Raw genomic sequence first — 18616 nt, forward strand, 5'->3', positions numbered from 1 at the left:
GCCTATTCTGGATGTTTCATATGAATAGAATCATATAATATGTGGTCCTTTGTGACTGACTTTTTTCACTTAGCATGTTTTCGGGGTTCGTTGATGTAGCATGAATCAGTACTTCATCCCTCTTTTATTGCCAAATAATATTCCATTGTATGAATCTACAACATTTTATTTATCCATTCATCTGTTGATGGACATTTGGGTTGTTTCCACCTTTTGACTATTATAATATTGTCACAAACATTCATGTACAAGTTTTTGTATAGACATGTTTTTGTTTCTCTTGGGTATATACCTAGGAGTGGAACTGATGAGTTGCTGCAGTGACTCCGTTTAAACATTTTTTTTTTTAATCTTTTTTTTTTTTTTTAATTTGACAGAGAGATCACAAGTAGGCAGAGGCAGGCAGAGAGAGAGAGTGGGGGAAGCAGGCTTCCCGCTGAGCAAGGAGCTTGATGTGGGACTTGATCCCAGGACTCTGGGATCATGACCTGAGCCGAAAGCAGAGGCTTAACCCACTGAGCCACCCAGGCGCCCTCCGTTTAACCTTTTGAGGAACTGCCAGGCTGTTTTCCAAAACAGTTGCATTATTTTATGTTCTGACCAGCAATGTATGAGGTTTCCACTGTTCTCCACATCCTTGCCAACACTTATCTCTTTTTGACTGTAACTGTTGCCACCCTAGTGAGTATAAAGTGATAACTCACCGTGGTTTTGATTCGTATTTCTCTCATGAGTAATGATGTCTAAGATGTTTTCATGTGCTTATTAGCTATGCATATATAGTATTTTTTTGTCATTTAAAAATACAGTTTAATATGTCCTTTTGAATAGCAAAAGGCAAATTGAGGGAATCACAAATAAGCATGAAGGCCAAAGTAAAGTCTGAGATTGCCCTAGTCCAATCAGCCTAAGTCTACCAGGGCAAACCTGTAGTTCAACCAGGTCAGCTCTGGACTCAGTGCAACAAGAAAAACTCCACACTGGAGGGATGGTGAGGTGTCTCACCAAACACAGAAAAAGACAATTATTATAGGATTGTGGGGAAAGGTGGAGGTTAGGTGAAATTTCAATGGAATAGAGTTCAATAGTCTCAACAGAACACAGAAGCTGTGTCAGCATCAGCTCTGGACTGCAAAGCAGACTGAGTTCAATTTCCGTGCAAACTACAAAACTCATGGGGAATGCCAGATTCCAAAGCACCTGCTCTTAAGTTTTATACCTGGGTTGGAAATCAAGGCTGTGTCTCTGTCAGAGTAACTTAGATTCTCTAAAAGCAAGACTGTTAAGTCCTCATTCTCACTGATAGAATTTCAGACAGCAAACTTTTCTGACCGTCTCTGATTTTAGAGAAGTTTCTCAGCAAATTATTTAAAAAAAAGCAGTCACTCAGAGAAGGGAACTTTTATGACATTTTAAGTTGCAGGTGTGCTTGTTAGAAATATTGTTTCCTGTTAACTTTGCAGCTCGTTTTATGTGTCTATTTATCTGTGATGAATAGCAGGGCAGAATTTTACTTTCTCAGTTTGAGCTAATACTGTCTCTAGATAAATGCACAGATGACTGAACCGTTGCTAGAGCCTGGTTTTCAGGATCACTGAAATCATTTACAATGAGCCTTGGCCGCTCATTTGTTGGTGGGGCAGAAACAGAACTATCTACGCACCACCTTATTTCCTCTTCCTAGGCGTACAGGCAGACTACCTTTCTTAAACGTCCTTGCAGTTAGGTTGGAATCACGTGGCTGAATTTGGTAGATATGGGCAGAACTCTTCCTAACATATTTTCCCCTTCCAAGAAACCTGGGAGGCCACAAGTTCTGGATGATGTAGCTGACCAACCCCCAAAGGACTTCACATAAGCAAAAAGTAACATTTTGTTGTGTTCAGCCTCTGAGGTATAGCGGTTTGTTACTGCAGCTTAGCCCAGGCTAGCGAGGTGAATACCGCCAGCACAACTCTCCCAGAGTGCCCCTTAAAAACTAAAGAGCAGGGGCACCTGGGTGGCTCAGTGGTTTAAGCCTCTGCCTTCGGCTCAGGTCATGATCTCAGGGTTCTGGGATCGAGCCCCGCATTGGGCTCTCTGCTCAGCAGGGAGTCTGCTTCCCTCTCTCTCTCTGCCTGCCTCTCTGCCTACTTGTGATCTCTCTCTCTGTCAAATAAATAAATTCTTTAAAAAAAAAAAAAAAACTAAAGAGCAGGAGGGGTGCCTGGGTGGCTCAGTAGGTTAAAGCCTCTGCCTTCGGCGCAGGTCATGATCCCAGGATCCTGGGATCGAGCCCCACATTGGGCTCTCTGCTTGGCAGGGAGCCTGCTTCCCTCTCTCTCTCTCTGCCTGCCTCTCTGCCTACTTGTGATCTCTCTGTCAAATAAATAAATAAAATATTTAAAAAAAAAAAGAAAAAACCAAAGAGCAGGAATCTCCTATTTTGCGTCTGTGTCGTCAGACTGTACAGTACAGTTCTAACAGAGCCAGCAGGTGCTCATTTTGTCCCATGGAGTCTAAACTCTTGGAAGTGGTTTTTTGTTTTTTAAGTAGGCTCCACGCCCAACATGGGGCTTGAACTCACAGCCCCGAGATTTAGGGTCACGTGCTCTACTGACTTAAGCCAGCCAGGAGCCGCATAAACTCTTAGAGTACGTACTTCTTTTCCCCAGACCCACTGCCGCCCCCAGCTCAATGTTTCTGTCACGATGGCAGTTACTTGCCGAATACTGGGTCATGAAATCAATCACAATTTACCCTACTTCTCTTCCCTTGAAATGATTTAATGTGAGCCCAGAATGAAAATAAAAATAAACAGAAGGAGTATTCAACCAGGACTCAGAGCATCTGAACAGCAGTGGGGACAGGCACTCCTCCATCTTACCACGTTGGGATGTAGGCTGAGGAAACTGGCTTGAACTTGGAAACCCTAGCCGGCATCAGAACCTGGTGTCCAAACCCACAGGGTCTGGGAATTATCGTTTGTCATCCTTCAGAGCCCGCAGTTTGCTGCATCCTGATGACCCCACCTCTTAAATCTCTTCCATTATGTCCTGTCCTTTCCTCCCCTGCTGCTCCTGCTTTAGTTCAGGCTTTTACTTTCTCTCATCCTATTACAGTAGGTGAACGGACTCCCTGTTGCATCCCCTACATGGACATTTTCTTCACTACCTCCTCAAGTGCAGTTCTGAGCATGACTTGCCTCTATGTGAGTTTTCCAAAATCTCATACAGGTGTAAGGTCTAAACTTCCTGCAATGCACAAAAGACTCTGACTGATCTGGCTTCTACTTACTTCTCTAGCGACAGTCCCCATTCAAAATCCCACATCAACTTATAATTCTCTGAATATGGCCATATTCTTCCTTGCCTCTATACGTTGTACATGGATGATCCTTCTGCTTTAAATATCTTTCCCTATTCCCAGAGAACTCCTACTCAGCCTTCAAAATTCAGTTTCACCATCCCTTGTCTTGTGACGTTTTCCCTGACCTCCTCTGGCTCCTACCCAGACACAGGGGATCACCTCCTCCTCAGGGCAACCAGTAAGCCTGAACACTCCCGTAGTTTCAACACTGCCAGGAACTGTTTATCTGGGAGACTACAAGCAACTTGAGGATCACAGCCCCTGGCACAGAGTAGGTACTCTGTGTTTTAGTAAAAGGAATGTCTCAGGCTGTCAGATAGTATGATGGGCTGGGGAGGACTCTCGTCACCCAGCCAGTGTCTCTGGAACATGACCACAGTGGCAGAATGGGAAGAACTGAATTCATCACAAGAAGAAATTCAGTCAATCTATACATGTTCAAGTTTTATTACAAAGTGTGATGGGCAGAAAATACGGTACTTCTTATACAGGAGGCTGAAACAGAATGAAAGGGTGAAAATTAGGTTTAATATACTCAGGAAGCAAGAAATAAAGTCATAGATGTAACACTCCACTTTCAGGTGCCTTTGGAGTCGCCTTCAATGGAGATTTACCATTGTGGTCTCACAGCACAGTGTTAACATTTTATTACGAGCCCTGTGTACAATCAGTCCTGTGATAATAATATTTTTAAAAAGAAAAATGGGATAGTACAGTTCTGCAAGGGGGCAGCTTCCTCTCCACCTGACCATGGGAGGTCACAAAAGCTAGAGTATAGAGGAAAAGCTTAAATATATAACAAGAAATGAAGTTCAGACGTACTAGGCTAGAGGAGACAGAAATTGATTGGCTAGAGCTTAACATCTCAGAGAACAAGGAATCTCCATTTCCTACATAGAGGTTTGTACAATCATGCTACAAGTTCACACTCGGGGTGGGGGGGGAGGTCACTGACAGGGTCATAAAATACACAGGAACCAAAGCAAGTGATCCATACTCAACTCAAGCCAAGTCAAAGCTTTAGCTCAACAAGTCTCGCTGCACACCGGGTTACCACAACCAACCCCAGGCGAGAGTATTTCTCTTCAACAGCAGACATCACGAGTCCATAGCCAATGGGTTGTCCTAAAGGTGGGTCCTTGTAAGTTTTCTAGCTGTTACACAGACTGCCAACATCCTTCTTCTTGAGTTCATACTTTCACTAGCTTATTTGTTTCTGGTTTTACACCAGTCCAAAGCCTCTTGGGGAAGGCACCCGCATGTTTCCAGACTTAAAAAATAATATCCACAAGGTAGCCTGAAAGGACCGGGCCCACACTGTATAGTCACACCTTTGACTCCGAGAGCCAGTGGCAATGACAATGGTGGGAGAAGAAGAGAGTACAGGTGGGAAAGGCAGGCAAGGCCCTGCAGCAGGAGACACTGTGGGCAGCTGGCCCAGCCAGTACAGAGAGCCTGCTCCAGAGCTCGCGGCGACGCTCAGCTCAGCTCTTCTCCCTGGGAAATTCCAACTTAAGTGCCAGGCATGACCTTCCTTCCTCATCCTGGGGTGAGGGATTAAAGGGAAGCGTCTGCTTTGAGAGCGGCGTCTACTTGAATGGTCTCCCTTACTCCAACCCAGGCAGGCAAAGAAGCTGCCACATTCTCAAACCGGGGGAGGCCCCTGCCATGTGGTAAACGCTGTAAGCTCTCAACTGTTCTTACCACCTCAGACTTGAGGCCCAGGCTGCAGAAGGGAGAAAGTTCTATGGGGGCAAGGCCAGAGGAAGAAAAAGAAAAGGGAAGAGAGGAAAATCGGCAGGACTGTCTGCTTCCTCTGCTCTGTATAAGCCTACAACCAAGGACAGCCATGATCAGGAATGGCCACGGGACTGCCAACACCTGCGGATTGTTGCCACCAACATCACCCATGGCTCAGTGCTGCAGGAAGGGGCTCCTCTGCCCGAGCTGGCATCCTGTCCCCACAATTAGACAGTGCCAGATTATCTGACAAAAGTTCCAAAAAGGCTGACATGGGCTGAGGGCACAGCTTCATATTCCATGGCCACCCCAGACCTTTCATGCCCTCTAATATCTTTTCCCTTGATCTAAAGAAACACTTACCACAGTTTTTCTCCCGTATCTTAAATCTCCTCCGAAAATTTCAGCCAAAACCATCATCAAAACCTTGTAGGACTCTCAACTTTTTCTGCACGCCCCCCCCCGCCCCAATCTTAACTGGTTGAGAGCTGATCCTGATTCTGGTAAGAAATTCTCACCAAGTGATCGAGTATCTTCCCTCTTCAAGTCCTTGACTGACAGCTCCATTCCTCCCTAGAAGGAGAGGGTTCCAACTCTTCTGGGTATAAATACTCAAGCCCCTGAATGACTTGTATCCATTCACCAACTCCCTGATGTGGAACCTGAAGCCAAATTTATTCAGCACCTCTCGGCCCCCTCAGAGCGGACAAGGAAAACAGAGGCAGCTTTGGCCCCACGGAGGTGGGGGGTAAAGAGGGCCACAGGAGCACATGGAAAAGCCACCAACAGACACTTGCTTTTGAAACAACAAGAGATCTGGAGCATCCCTGGCTAAGAGGCTTTCTCAGTCTTGAGACTACAGAAATCCTCTCCTCAGCCACGAGGCCACGTGGCCTATGGTGTAAATGGAGGATAAGAGAGCTGGGACTTCAAAACACCGGCATCTCTGCAACTGTGAGTGTGTGTGTGTTTGTGCAGGGAGACTGGGGAGTCTCACCTGGGCCCCAGGTGGATGCCGGGGAGATGCCAGGGGAGGAGGACCACACAACAGGACCTAGGAAGGGAAGAAAGGTCTGGGAGCCCACAGGGCAAGGGAAAAAACCCACCAAAAGTTGTTGGTTTCCAGAGTGATAGCAACTTTATGCAAATATATTCTAATTACTACGGACTAATTATTTCCCCTGATTGTTTTCCAGTTCCAGTTGACAAATCTCACCATGCAGACCATGCTTAAGTGCAGATCAGGAAAGGAATCTGAACACAGAACTCAGTGCGGTTAAACGTTGCCCCAGGAGGACCAGCCCCTCCTACCAGTCTGACCTCCATCTCAGACCCTTTTCCAGGGGAAGGACCCGATGGCCTCCTAGAGCAAGCTACCATCAACTTAGACTTGCTACCCTTAGGAGAGGGACCCTGGAACCAGCAAATACAATTACAAGCAAAGGAGGGCTCTGACCAAGAACTGCTCACTTTACACCTCTGAATGACACAGTGCAAATCTGGTAGTAAATGCAGCAAAGTCAACCTCAAGTGGAGAGCCCGCTAAAGAGTCTCAAAATTGGAATAAGAAAGTAAAAAAGTAGAAGAGGAAAGACACTAAGAAAGAGTCTTTTTCTTTGGACAAGCACCTGTGTAGTAAAGCAAAGAGCTGGGACTTTGGAGACAAAAATACATCTGCTCTGGAAAAGGAGACTCAACCATAAGAGTTTAAGGGTCCAGAAGAACAAAACTGTTTTATTTCTCAAGAGCAGGTGAGAACACAAGTGGACAAAACCACCAGCTTTAAGGTCTGCTACTCCGCTACTCAACACTGCGCAACTCAGAAGGGCTCAAAAACCTATGGCAGAACACACTAGACCAAAGGCCCCCAAGACTGAGCATGTCTCAAACCCTGCCTGCCCAAAGACTCATCCAGCGCCAGAATCACACACAAGCCCCCTCCATGGAACTCATACATGCAACGGAAACAGACACTGCAGCCTGCAAGTCCAATACTGCTCAGTACCTAATGGCAGGGGGATGGGGTGGCTGGGGGTGGGTGCAGGAGGGTTGACAGATGCACATTAACTGGCTGGCCCCACAGCTACCTATTTACTCGATGGCCTGGGATTATCACAGCCCATTAGTCCACTCCTTCCAGGAGCTGACAGTCCCCCACGCTCTAAAGGAGATCTTGTTCAGGATTAGAGGCACAGACTATGTGCCTCTGAAGCAGGACCCTCTCACTCAAAGAGTGGCCAACCATCAGTCACAGTAAACCAGCCAGAGATACCAAAGTTCAGCTTATAGACTGTGCTTGCCTATCACTCAAGACATGAAAGAAAATGGCCTGGGACTTACATCAGGAGGGAAACACAGGCTCGGAAACTATGTCCTGGAAATGCATTCTAAGCTCAGCTTTTCTGAAACCATTCCCTTCAAGTCAGACACGCTGTCTCTCTCAGCTCTAACACATTGCCAGCAGGTCCTGGGGTGGGGGGGGTCAGACAGAGGTACTTGAGGAAGAAAAGCCTTCACATGTCTGTTTGGGAGCCCAGAATGTCCTTGAGAAGAGCCGGGCTCAGAAAAAGTGAGAGAACTGGCCGACTTCAGAGCACCGAGGCGGTTTGGGACTCCTGCTCAGGTACGTCGCACTCAGGCAGTGATTCAAGAAGGCAAACTGCTCATGGGGTCACGGGCCCAGTGCTAGATCCAGGCACTGAGGGAAGAGAGGAAGTGCTCATGGGGCGGACTATGAAACAAAGGAAGAAACCAGGAAGAGTAAAATCCTTTTTGTAAAAAAATTAGCCTGATAGGTAAAAAATATACAAAGTTGAAATTTGTTAAAGACACTGATAACAGGAAGAAAGACAACTCCAAACCGGTATCTGTTCCCACTTAAGTGCTAACATGACACAGACACAGAGCGCTGCCTAGGGCAGCGGACAGGTAAGAGACATCTGGGGCAGATGAACACAAACACAGCCAGGGCCTGCAATGCTCATTAACGCAACAGCTGACAAACAAATATACAGAAAATTTTAATGGAGGAACCAAAGGAGAAGAGAAAAGGAGAGAAAATCTTAAAACTCAGCCCTGGGCTGAGAAGGCGCCACACAACACTGAGTCTGGCACAGACAGCGATGGGACGACCGGCCGGGAACTCCTAGAGCAGCTTCTGGTAACAGTGGTGCAAAGCAATGAGAGACATACTGGCCACCAGAAACACATTTCTTCTTACTTTGGGGATGGGGCAGAGGCAGGAAACACACCAGCCCCCGCCTTGTGGGCAAGGCGCTGCCAACGCTACACTCGGAGTATCTCCAGGCAGTTGTTGTAGCAGATGGCAATCCAGTCGGGCTGAGTCGATGCCCACTGCACGTTGTTGATCTCTCCCTCAGCTGTGTAGGCCAGGATCGGGTCCTCGATGGCCCGGGGCATTTGCTGGATGTCCCAGATGAGAGCCTGGTGATCATCCGCTAGTGACAGAGAAAGCCAGCAGCAAGGTCACAACTCAGGCAAGGAGGAAATCGGTCCCCGCATTCGGGGTGGGCGGAGGGATCACAGTTTACAAAGCACTTGCTCACCAACATCCCAGCGAGGGAGGTTTTATTTCAAGCCCCTGTTTTATAGATGAAGAAACCGAGACTCAGAAATGTTTAGGCACTTGCCCCAAGCCATAGAGCGATGCAGCCAGTACACAGCGGAGCCAGGGCTCAGAGCAAGGCCTCTGATGTGTCCCAGGGCCCCAGTCACTGTGGCAGAGTGAGGATGGCAGAATGGGACCCAGAGGGGCACCTCTTACCTGGGGCAAGCATCAGGAAAGGACCAGGGGATATAAAAATTATCCCCAAACATGTCATCTGCAGCCACTTAAAGTACCTGAGTGATTAAAAATCCCTCTCTGATGATTCAGCTTAATGGGATTTTACCCCATATCATGAAATTCTATACTTTGATGAGGTGTTACATAGATGAGGTGAAATGCTGAGTGGACATGTGCTCTTAAAAACAATTTTCCCTAGAAAAGCTACCTTCTTCGCCCTAGGAAGTAACAGAAAGAAGGTAACCACCTCAAAAAAATACTTAAGCACATGAAAAAGGACTGTCAGAAAATATATCCAAATGAGAACAGTGGTACTATGAGGCTGGCAGAGTTATGAGCTATGTTTACTTTTTATCAGTCGGTGAGTGATCTGTAATGTGGTCATTCACTTTTATAATCAAAACAATAAGTCCTTAGACTTAAGGGAAGAAAAATAAAAAGGCAACGACCTTCAATATCACAGTGTCCCCTGATGCCATCAGCCCATCCTGATGTGAAAACCTGTCTCTGATACACAGGAGATCTGAGGAGCCTAACAGGCCATGCTCACGTGGGCAACACTGGCCTCGTGCCATGGCCATATAACCCAGGCGAGGTACAAGATGCCCTTCCTAGGGACAATCTCTGTCAGGGGCTCTGGGGAGCTGTTTGCAATGCTCAGCACATCTACAGCACTAAGTTCCTTCTCCTCAGCGCCCCTCTCAACCAAGCACATTCTCCAGCCACAGCTCCTTCAGCTGAAGGGACTCTGGACAGGTACAACACACACAGCAGTGAGCAGGGCAAAGGAAGCCACCAGGAGCAGAAGACAAACTTCTACTGGGGGGCACTGGTACCATTCTTCAGGAACAAGGACCATACCGTTTTTTTCTTCCTTCTCCCACCCTTCCCTAGCCACACCCCTGGGAAAAAAGAAGGCAATCTGAAGGACGCAGCCCACAACCTGAGGTGCAAAGGAAGGCAGAAGGCCTCTAACTGCTCCTCAGTGACATACAGGCATGGGGAGAGGGCCAAAAACAGGAAAAGGTTCATGCCTTTCAAATGAATACTAAAATAGTGCAAAAGCACCAAACTACTCTGCTCCTCTGGCTTCATAATGAGCAAGGAAATGAGGATGTTACTTATGAGTGAGGAAAGGAGAAAGTATGTTAGAAAGAAACCCAAGGCAACAAAAATGAAAAAGATAAGAAGCAAAACATCATGGGATGAGAGTGGAATTCTGTCTGTATAAAATAAAGGGGCAGACTTTCATATTGGGGGGGTATGTGGAGGCATGTACCCACATAAAAAGGTCTCAAAGGAGACACACTGTTGTCAGAGGTCACCAATGGAGAGTGGGACTGAGGTGGACATAGGACAAGAAGGAGAAAAGATGACTTTCACCCTCCTATTTTATATACCTCAGTATTATTTTAATTTTTTAAAGATTTTATTTATTTATTTGACAGAGAGAGAGATCACAAGTAGGCAGAGCAGCAGGCAGAGATTGGGGGAAGCAGGCTTCCTGCTGAGCAAGGAGCCCGATGTGGGGCTCGATCCCAGGACCCTGGGATCATGACCTGAGCCGAAGGCAGAGGCTTAACCCACTGAACCCCCCAGACTATTTTAATTTTTAATAACAGACTTACATTATGCCTAGAATAAAAGCACACTGGCAGGATATTTTTAAGGGGTACTCTTTTTGGTCCGGCAAATGGTAAGGTGGGGACTATAAGTCTCACCCCACTGATCAAGCCACGCAGGGCCTTCAACACCTCCAAAGACTATTGCAAGGCAGCTCTGTCTCCCCAGGAGTGCCAACCTCGGCCATTCCCAAACATTCTGTTCCATCTAAGAGACACTGCCCCCCTTCTCCACAGTCCTGGATCGGAGTCCTCTGGGCCAATGTGGATTTCAGGAAGGCACAGCCTACAACTGATACATGATGTAAACAGTGCAGGGCAGGAGCTCTGCTACCACTGAGGGTACAGGATCTTCTGGATATGTGGACTACTCCAATTTCACAAGTGGAGGGAGGCTCTCTGTTGAGCTACTTTGCTAAATCTCTCAAACCACCCTTTGGAAATAGCAATGATTATGGTTCTAAGGAGACAGAAGGAGACCTCCTCCCCTTGCCCTCCCTGTGGCTTGTCCCCACACCCCGCCACCATGATTACCTGCAGTACAGATGTGGCAGGATGAGTGTGGGGCCCAAGCGATGCCGTTGACACATGCTCGGTGGTTGTTCAACCTGGCGACAGGTGTGCAGGGGACTCGGACATCCAGAATCACCACCTGCAGAAATAACAAGTGAACGGCTCAGGAACTTCAGGGTGTAACGGGAAAACAAACAAGACATTACACAAGGAAAACATAATTCTAAAGCATAACGTGTTCATTTGTGGATTTAAGACCATTAGAAGCAGAGGGTCTTGGGCCCAAAAGCAGCTATAGGATTGAGGAAAAAGACAAGACTAAAAGCAAAGACACAGGCAGTTTGTCGTCTATGTCTTAAGCAATGTAGGGCATTTACACTGATAAGGAAGGGGAGAAGTAGGAGTAGGTAACATGAGTTTGGATAATAGGACCAGGTCCTGTTTGGTGCTTGTACTAAGAACTCCGCGCATGCTCAGTGGACAGAATGAGAGGCCTCTCCCCACAACCCCCAAAGCAGAATTTGAAATGTAAGAAGTCTGAGGTACCAGCTTCCCCAAAAGTTAATCACTGCTTCATCTCCACCCACACTTCATTGCTTTTATTAAGAAACAGGCCACGAAGAGTTGTCATTTCTACGTCTGTTTGCTAAAGCTGGAAGAATCTGTCCAGACCACCCAAGAGGAAAAGTGCCTGTTTCAGCACCATAAGCACATATGATTCGGTCTGCTTTTCAGACACTGCTTTTCTTGGCTCCAACGCCAATGCTCCAAGTTTTAAAAAGTTCTTAACACACAGTCCTTGTTTTAGACCAGGCTTACTCAGTGCCAGCGCTGCTGACATTTTGGGTCTGATCATTCTTGAGCGGGGTGGGAGGTACTCTTGTACGCGGGATGTTTAGTAGGACCCCTGGCATTCGCCCACCAGATACCAGCAGCACTGCCACCTGCCCCCAGGTCGCGGCAATCCAAAACATCTTGACGTTTTTAAAACTCCACTGGAGAGGAAACTGCCACCGGCCGAGAACCACTCTTCTAGCAGCCCTCACTGGTGCCACAGACAGGAGGCCATGCCGTGGGCAGCCCGGAGCAGGGTACTCACCTCCATTCCATCCATGGCCATGGTGGCCAGGTAGTTAGGGTCCTGCTTGTTCCAGCAGAGGCGAAGCAGTGGGTGATGCTGTGGGTCTTCGTAAATGATGGTGCTGTGTTCTAGATGACGAAGGTCAAACATCCGCACCGAGCCATCAGCGCCCACAGAGGCAAACATGTCCCGGCCACCCCCAGCCCGACTAAATGCAATATCATAGACCTGTTGGTGAATAAGAAGCTTCAGTCAGATTCAGATCCGGGACCTTCTTTTCCTGTACCAGGGACCTCTATCATCCCTACTTCCCCTATACACCCCTCATGACACAGAAGAAGGTCAAGACAGCCAAACAGTATCTGTGAATTCTGGCGCCTCAGACCTCTAACCTCCGTGACTTTCTGCTACACAAACTGGCTGGCTTCCTCCTGCATTCCTACTTTCTGAGTCTGTTTCCTCCAACCTTTGTGATAAGACAAAGAACAGAAACCCTGCTGAGCCGCAGAGCATAGGGCGGAACAAGTGTTCCTATGGGGTCAGCCAGTGGCTGTCCTCTGCCACACTACAAAATCCAGATGTTTGTTTCCTGGGCCGTGATGGCTTTCGTTTGTGTGTGATCAGAGACAGACCCATGCCCACATTAAGGCCACTGATTTGAGAGGTGGAGGCAGCCCTCCTGTGGCGCTTACTAACAGCCACTTGGGTTCTGCTGTGAAACCTGGACCTGAGACTCATTTTCATGAAAGAAGTAAGAGCAGTTTCAAATCATGGGACACTCAGGGGTTCCTGTCTTCACAAAGAGATTTGGGATCACTCTCTTGTCCTAGGACATGCTTTATTTCTTCTCCCAGTTGGTTTGTATTCAGAAGTGAGTCAATTTAAGTTTTGAATCATTGTTTTCTGCATTACCTCCTGCAAACATTGCACACTAATATCTATGAGAAAACAGAGGCAGAGGGCAACAAAGAGCCTCAGAGAAAGAAAGGGATGAAGAGAGACAGACAAAGCCAGAGCCAGAGCGAGAGAGAGAAAAACTGAAAAACCAGTGCCAAGGATCTCCTGGGGTCAAAGATAGCGACAGCTGACTTCTGAGGAGACACAGTGGCATCTCTCACTAAATACTGGGACTCAAGCCTTCTTGAGGTTCTGCCTACTAAGGGACATTGCCAAAGGAACGTCTATTTTTATGTGACCTCATAAATTCCTTTTCCTCTGGCTGACTATGAAATCACGCTTCTCTTTCTATGGTTGGAACTAAGAATGGTTCAAAAGCGAACTGGGCCAGTCATCACAAAGGGGCCTGACAGATCACAGCTCCGTCCAGCACCATCTAGCCATGTTAGGGCGTGGGTATATTTACAAGATGTGTTGCCCATGGGCTGGCTGCCAAGAACTCCCAGGGACAGGGACACCATGGCTGCACTGCTAAGTGCTTAGATACCACAGGCAATGTGGCTAAGTATGTCAAGCTCTCTCAGCTCCTTCCTCTGTGCTCCATTTGGGCATTTCCTCCTAAACCAAGGGAAGGTGACAACTCCTGGATATATATTTCCCTCCTCCACACCCAGCCCTCTGGCAGGCAGCAACAAGGAAGAGTCTCCAAACAAGTCTCCACTTTGACAGAGACGTGGACTGAGGAAGAGCAAAGGTCTAGCAGGTGTCACTGTGTCTCTGAGAGCCACCCTCCCAGGTCTATTTCTTCAAGGCCAGGGTGCTGGCCCAGGGCCCGTCTGCCATTAAGATCCATCCCTGGCCCTTGCCCTAGGGAGAAGCTAAGGTATTTCTCATTCCCTCTCTCTGTACCCTCAACTTTCTTTGCCAATGGCTGTGCCCCCTCCGTGGTTGTATCCTGGGGAGACCCAGCCCCTGGGCTCCAGGAACCCTGTCTCCTCCCTTTGCCCCTCTGGCCTACAGGCAGCAGCAGCTTCCTGCTCCTATTCTCCACATGACCTCACCGTTGCCAGTGTGGCTTCCCAGCTTCACCATCATCTGTGTGAGCATTGCCCTAGGTTAAATCCCAAGTTTAAATATTTAGAGTAGTTGCAGTCTTCTGGGTTGGACCCTGACAGAGAAGAGCAAACGAGGTTGTCACAGAACTAAAATGTAGCAACCTGTTCCACTTGATGTCAAGAGGGTTTCCAGAAGTTCCTTACTGGTCCTCTCTGTTGGACAAACTCTTCCTTTGCCCCTTGGCTTAGCAGCAGCTAAGTTGAGCAATCTTATAACAGAGCTTACCCTGAGGAGCACAGAAAGCCAAAGACCAATTCCTTTCTAAGAGTGATAACCTGGTCACCATCTTCCCATTCTGAGGACCTCAAGTGTCTGACCTGAGGTCAAGGCGTTCCTTTTATCTGTACTAATACTCCTTGCTGAGCAGGGTAAGGGAGAAAAGAAAAAGAAACATGACCCACAGGAAATCAGAGTACAAGAAACATGCAGTGACTCTGGGAGAAAAAAAATTTATGACCAGTTTCCAAAAGCTCTCCTCAGAAGAATGCTTTGATCAAAACACAATCACAAATAACTCTCCTCGGCTTTTCCAACTAACACAGGAGAAACATCACCATGAAAATAAACCATATTCCATTCCAGATTGTATTGAAAGTATTAAGGAACATACTAGAATTTCATAAAACAAGTTGAGAGAAAAAACGATGATTTAGGTTTGTCTGCCAAGAAATTTTCCCTCTTCCTGGTTTCCCCCACTTCCCTCCCCTCCAAAAAGTAAATATATTTCAAGGTAAGTGTTATTTTTCAGTCCCATCAGGTCCACTAAGAGAGTTCATTATTACAAAACAGTCTCTGGCACAAAAACTATTATGTAGATTAGGTTGCTTGTATCAGCCAAAAAAACACGTTAGTTTACAACAGTGTTGTTTTTCGCTGTTTTGACATATTACCATTTTCAGTTTCAACAAGACATCGGCATTACAATTTTCCACATACTTTGCACAACAGTGAGAGGGTGGTCTGACCTCGAACTGAAGGCACAGAAAGCAGCTGAGGAAAGCAGAAAGAGGAACAGCATCATTACCTCCTTGTCATGCGCGATCAGTTGGGTCTTCACATGACCAGACACAAGATTCACTCGCCCCAACACCTGCCCTGTCTCCAGCCCCCAGATGGTACAAGTCGTATCAATGCTGGAGGTACCTGGAAACAACCAGTGCAAGTCAGTGGCTGACAGGAGTGAGGCTTCCCTCCTTTTGTCTACTGCTCTGTGTAACCCAGGAGACGACATGCCACAGATACTTCCTAGGCAACAAGAGTCAAGTATTCAATCCCTACCCCAGGACCTCAGACTCTGCTGACTGGAGAGACAAGATATACACACATGGGAAGCTCAGATCCATACGAGGAATTAATAACTACATTTCATATTTGGCCTCTTTCCCTCTGGCCTGTTTTAGGCTGATCCATGGACCGCAGGCCCAGTGTTTTATCTGAGGAAATGCATCTCTGCTTCTTCAAAAAGGAATACGCACCCCCTTGCTCCCTTACCTAACAGATAAGGATCCACCTCATTCCAGTCAAAGGAAGTTAGAGGAGCACAGAAATCTGAGTTCTTGTTATTGTTTAGCAAACATTCCAGCCGGGTTTCTGTTTCACCAACCTGAAGGAACAATTTTTAAAAATCAGCCAGTCTTATCTTCACAGAAAACTTTTAAAAGCTCTGTTTAGACAATATATTATTAAACAGAAGACACAGGAGAAAAACATTATTATCCTAGAGTAATAAAATCCAGAGGAACTCCTCCAAATGCTACTTCTTTCCAAGCTTTCTCCTCTGTCCCGCTTTGTTTTTCCCAATTCTCACCCCGAGGCATTCCTAGAGGAGCGGTCTCCTCACCTTGCCCGACCTGGAACCTCTGCACCCTGCCTGGCACTACTCCGGGCCAGAAGAGACGCCGCTGCAGACGCGCTCAGCCGAGAGAGGAGGTGAGGCTCCACGGTCCACTCACACACTCAACTAGAATCAACGGCCTGGTACTTTGTTTTTAAATTACTCCAAAATATCTTGGCTATAGACAGAGTAACAAGCCTCAAGCATCCCCCCGCCTCCTACCCACCCCACCCGCAGAAGGTTCTCTTCATTTCACCAGGTTCACTGAGCCTCTCAAGTTTCCATGGCTGACTGTAGCCTGACCACAGCAGGACTTCAAGGAATCCCGGCTAGATTTACTGGGGAATCTGCTGAACCAATAAAGGTCATTCCAGAATCACTCCCATTTGCTTCTCCTGGGCTACAGTGACACCTGCAGCCTCCAACCCCAGTCCGTTCTGCGACTCCACGATGCTTAGTAACAGCTAACATGGAGAAAGCCCATCAGTCTCGCCGCTGACTGAACACCTGCTCACCCTCCACACACGAAGATAGTCGCCACTTGTCGCCAGTAGGTCTGGATAGACGCCTTTTGTGTCGGGGATCCACATGAGCTTTGTTGTGGGGTACGGATGGTCAAAAGTGTTTCTGCAAATAAACTCCGAACTCTCTTCATCTAAACCAACAAGCTGGACCTGTAAAACAACCAAAGTGAGCCATGGAGAAACATTTGTTTCTGGAGCAGTATCAAATACCTCAGATCCTTCCCCCTACCTCCCAATGCCTCACCTAGTCCTGTACTTAATACAAAAGCATGTGTCAAAGGAGCCTTCAAGAACGCAAACCACTGGGGCACCTGGGTGGCTCAGTTGGTTAAGGGTCCAACTCTGGATTTCGGCTCAGGTCATAATCTCAGTCAGGGTTGTGAGACTGAGTCCCTGCATCAGGCTCTGAGCTGGACCCGGAGGCCGCTTAAGATTCTCTCTTCCTCTCCTTCTGCCCCTCCCTCCACCCTCTTCCCCAGAAAGAACCCAAACTGACTGTAAGTGGCAAAAAAGTGGTTGCCACTGACGGCAAAGTTCCCTGGTTTCCAGCCACGTTTTCTTCAGAGTTGATTTGGACCAATATTAACTTCCATTCTTTTTTGTCAAACTCAGTCCGGCTCAGTGAGAAATGCTACTCGGTATACAGTTGTTTATTGATGTCCACTGACTAGAAGATGGAATGGGGGAATTTTTGGTAAAGACCCATAGGAAGTGGATAAGCACCAAATCAGAAGGTAGAAAAACAGAATTTGACTACTGCTGCCTAACTTCAGTCTCAGATACCACTGTCTTCCTGCCTTTTTTTTTTTTTAAACAATTTTATTTAGGTACGGCTGCATGCAGTAGAAGTCATTTAAATATACAGTTCAATGACACAGAATGTGTACATGCACAAAGGTATACAGCTGGGAACCCCCCCACCATGGTAATTAAGATAACGAACATTTCTATTACCCCAAAAAGTTCTCTTGGGTTCCTTTGCAGTTAACCCCATACCCGTAGCCCCAAGCAACCATTGATCTGTAGTTCTGGCCTTTCTGTAATACCATACAAAGGAAATCATATGGTCATGAGTCCTGGGACAGCTACTTCAGCACAAAGCTCCTGAGATTCGTCCACATTACTGGGTGTATCAGTAGCCCCTTCCCTTTCATTGGTGAAAACACTGCATTATGTGGAAACACTATAATTTATGTATCCATTTACCAGCTGGTGAACTTTTAGGTTATTTCTAGTTTGGGACCATTATAGATATTGCTATGAATACTTATGCATAAGTTTTTCTTGGACAAGCTTTCATTTCTCTTGGGTAGACAACTGAGAGTAGAACTGCTGGGTCATGTTGTAAATGTAGGTTTAACTTGATTAAAAGACAAATGGCCAACTGTTTTCTGAAGTGGCTGTGTCCTGCATTCCCACTATATTCCACTCCTCTAACATAGGAGAGGTCCACACCCTCCACATCCCTGGTCAACGCTTGGTGTTGCCAGCTTTAAAAAAAAAAAAAAAAATCATTCTAACAGGTGTATAGCAATATATTAAATTGCATTTTCTCACTAATGATACTGTGTATCTTTTCATATGCTTATTCTCTACTGAAGCCTGTTCAGATATTTTGTCCTTTAAAAAAAAGGGGGGGGGCGCTTGGGTGGCTCAGTGGGTTAAAGCCTCTGCTTTTGGCTCAGGTCATGATGCCAGAGTCCTGGGATCAAGCCCCACATCGGACTCTCTGCTCAGCAGGGAGCCTGCTTCCCCCTCTCTCTCTGCCTGCCTCTCTGCCTACTTGTGATCTCTGTCAAATAAATAAATAAAATCTTAAAAAAAAAAAAAACTTGGCTTTTTAGACTCAGAAAAATTGGGCAGAGAGTAGTGTTCCCATGTACCTCCTGTCCCCACACGTACACACCACATCCACTATCTAAGCACCAGCACCAAAATGGTACATTCATTCAAATGATGAATGTTCACTGATACATAATCACCCAAAGTCTATAGTTTAGAGTTCACCCTTTATGTTGTAAGATCTGTAGATTACGACATGTATCCACCAATACGGAATCATACAGAATAGTCTCACTTCATTCTTACATGTATCCACCAATACGGAATCATACAGAATAGTCTCACTTCATTCTT

At 46.7% G+C, this 18616-nt stretch overlaps 1 protein-coding gene across 2 annotated transcripts in view; it reads right to left on the minus strand.

Moving 5' to 3' along the window:
* Nucleotides 1–3766: 3766 nt before the first annotated feature.
* The window catches only part of LOC111158099 (DDB1 and CUL4 associated factor 7), a 32051-nt gene continuing 17201 nt past the window's right edge, over nucleotides 3767–18616 (minus strand). Inside the window, exons 2-8 of one of the 2 annotated variants that reach the window (XR_002641336.1) lie at nucleotides 16472–16630; nucleotides 15614–15725; nucleotides 15147–15265; nucleotides 12128–12337; nucleotides 11050–11167; nucleotides 8309–8546; nucleotides 3767–3843 (exon numbers count right to left, since the gene is read on the minus strand). Coding sequence is in view for 1 of the 2 variants with exons in the window: in XM_022519941.1 (XP_022375649.1) it covers nucleotides 8374–8546; nucleotides 11050–11167; nucleotides 12128–12337; nucleotides 15147–15265; nucleotides 15614–15725; nucleotides 16472–16630 (891 nt within the window). In the remaining variant the exon portion in view is untranslated. Of the gene's footprint in view, nucleotides 8547–11049; nucleotides 11168–12127; nucleotides 12338–15146; nucleotides 15266–15613; nucleotides 15726–16471; nucleotides 16631–18616 lie in introns of both variants that reach the window. The other variant, XM_022519941.1, reaches the window with a different exon arrangement.

Source organism: Enhydra lutris, unplaced genomic scaffold (genome assembly GCF_002288905.1).
Source record: "Enhydra lutris kenyoni isolate GAN:26980312 unplaced genomic scaffold, ASM228890v2 scaffoldscaffold57, whole genome shotgun sequence".
NCBI lineage: Eukaryota > Metazoa > Chordata > Mammalia > Carnivora > Mustelidae > Enhydra > Enhydra lutris.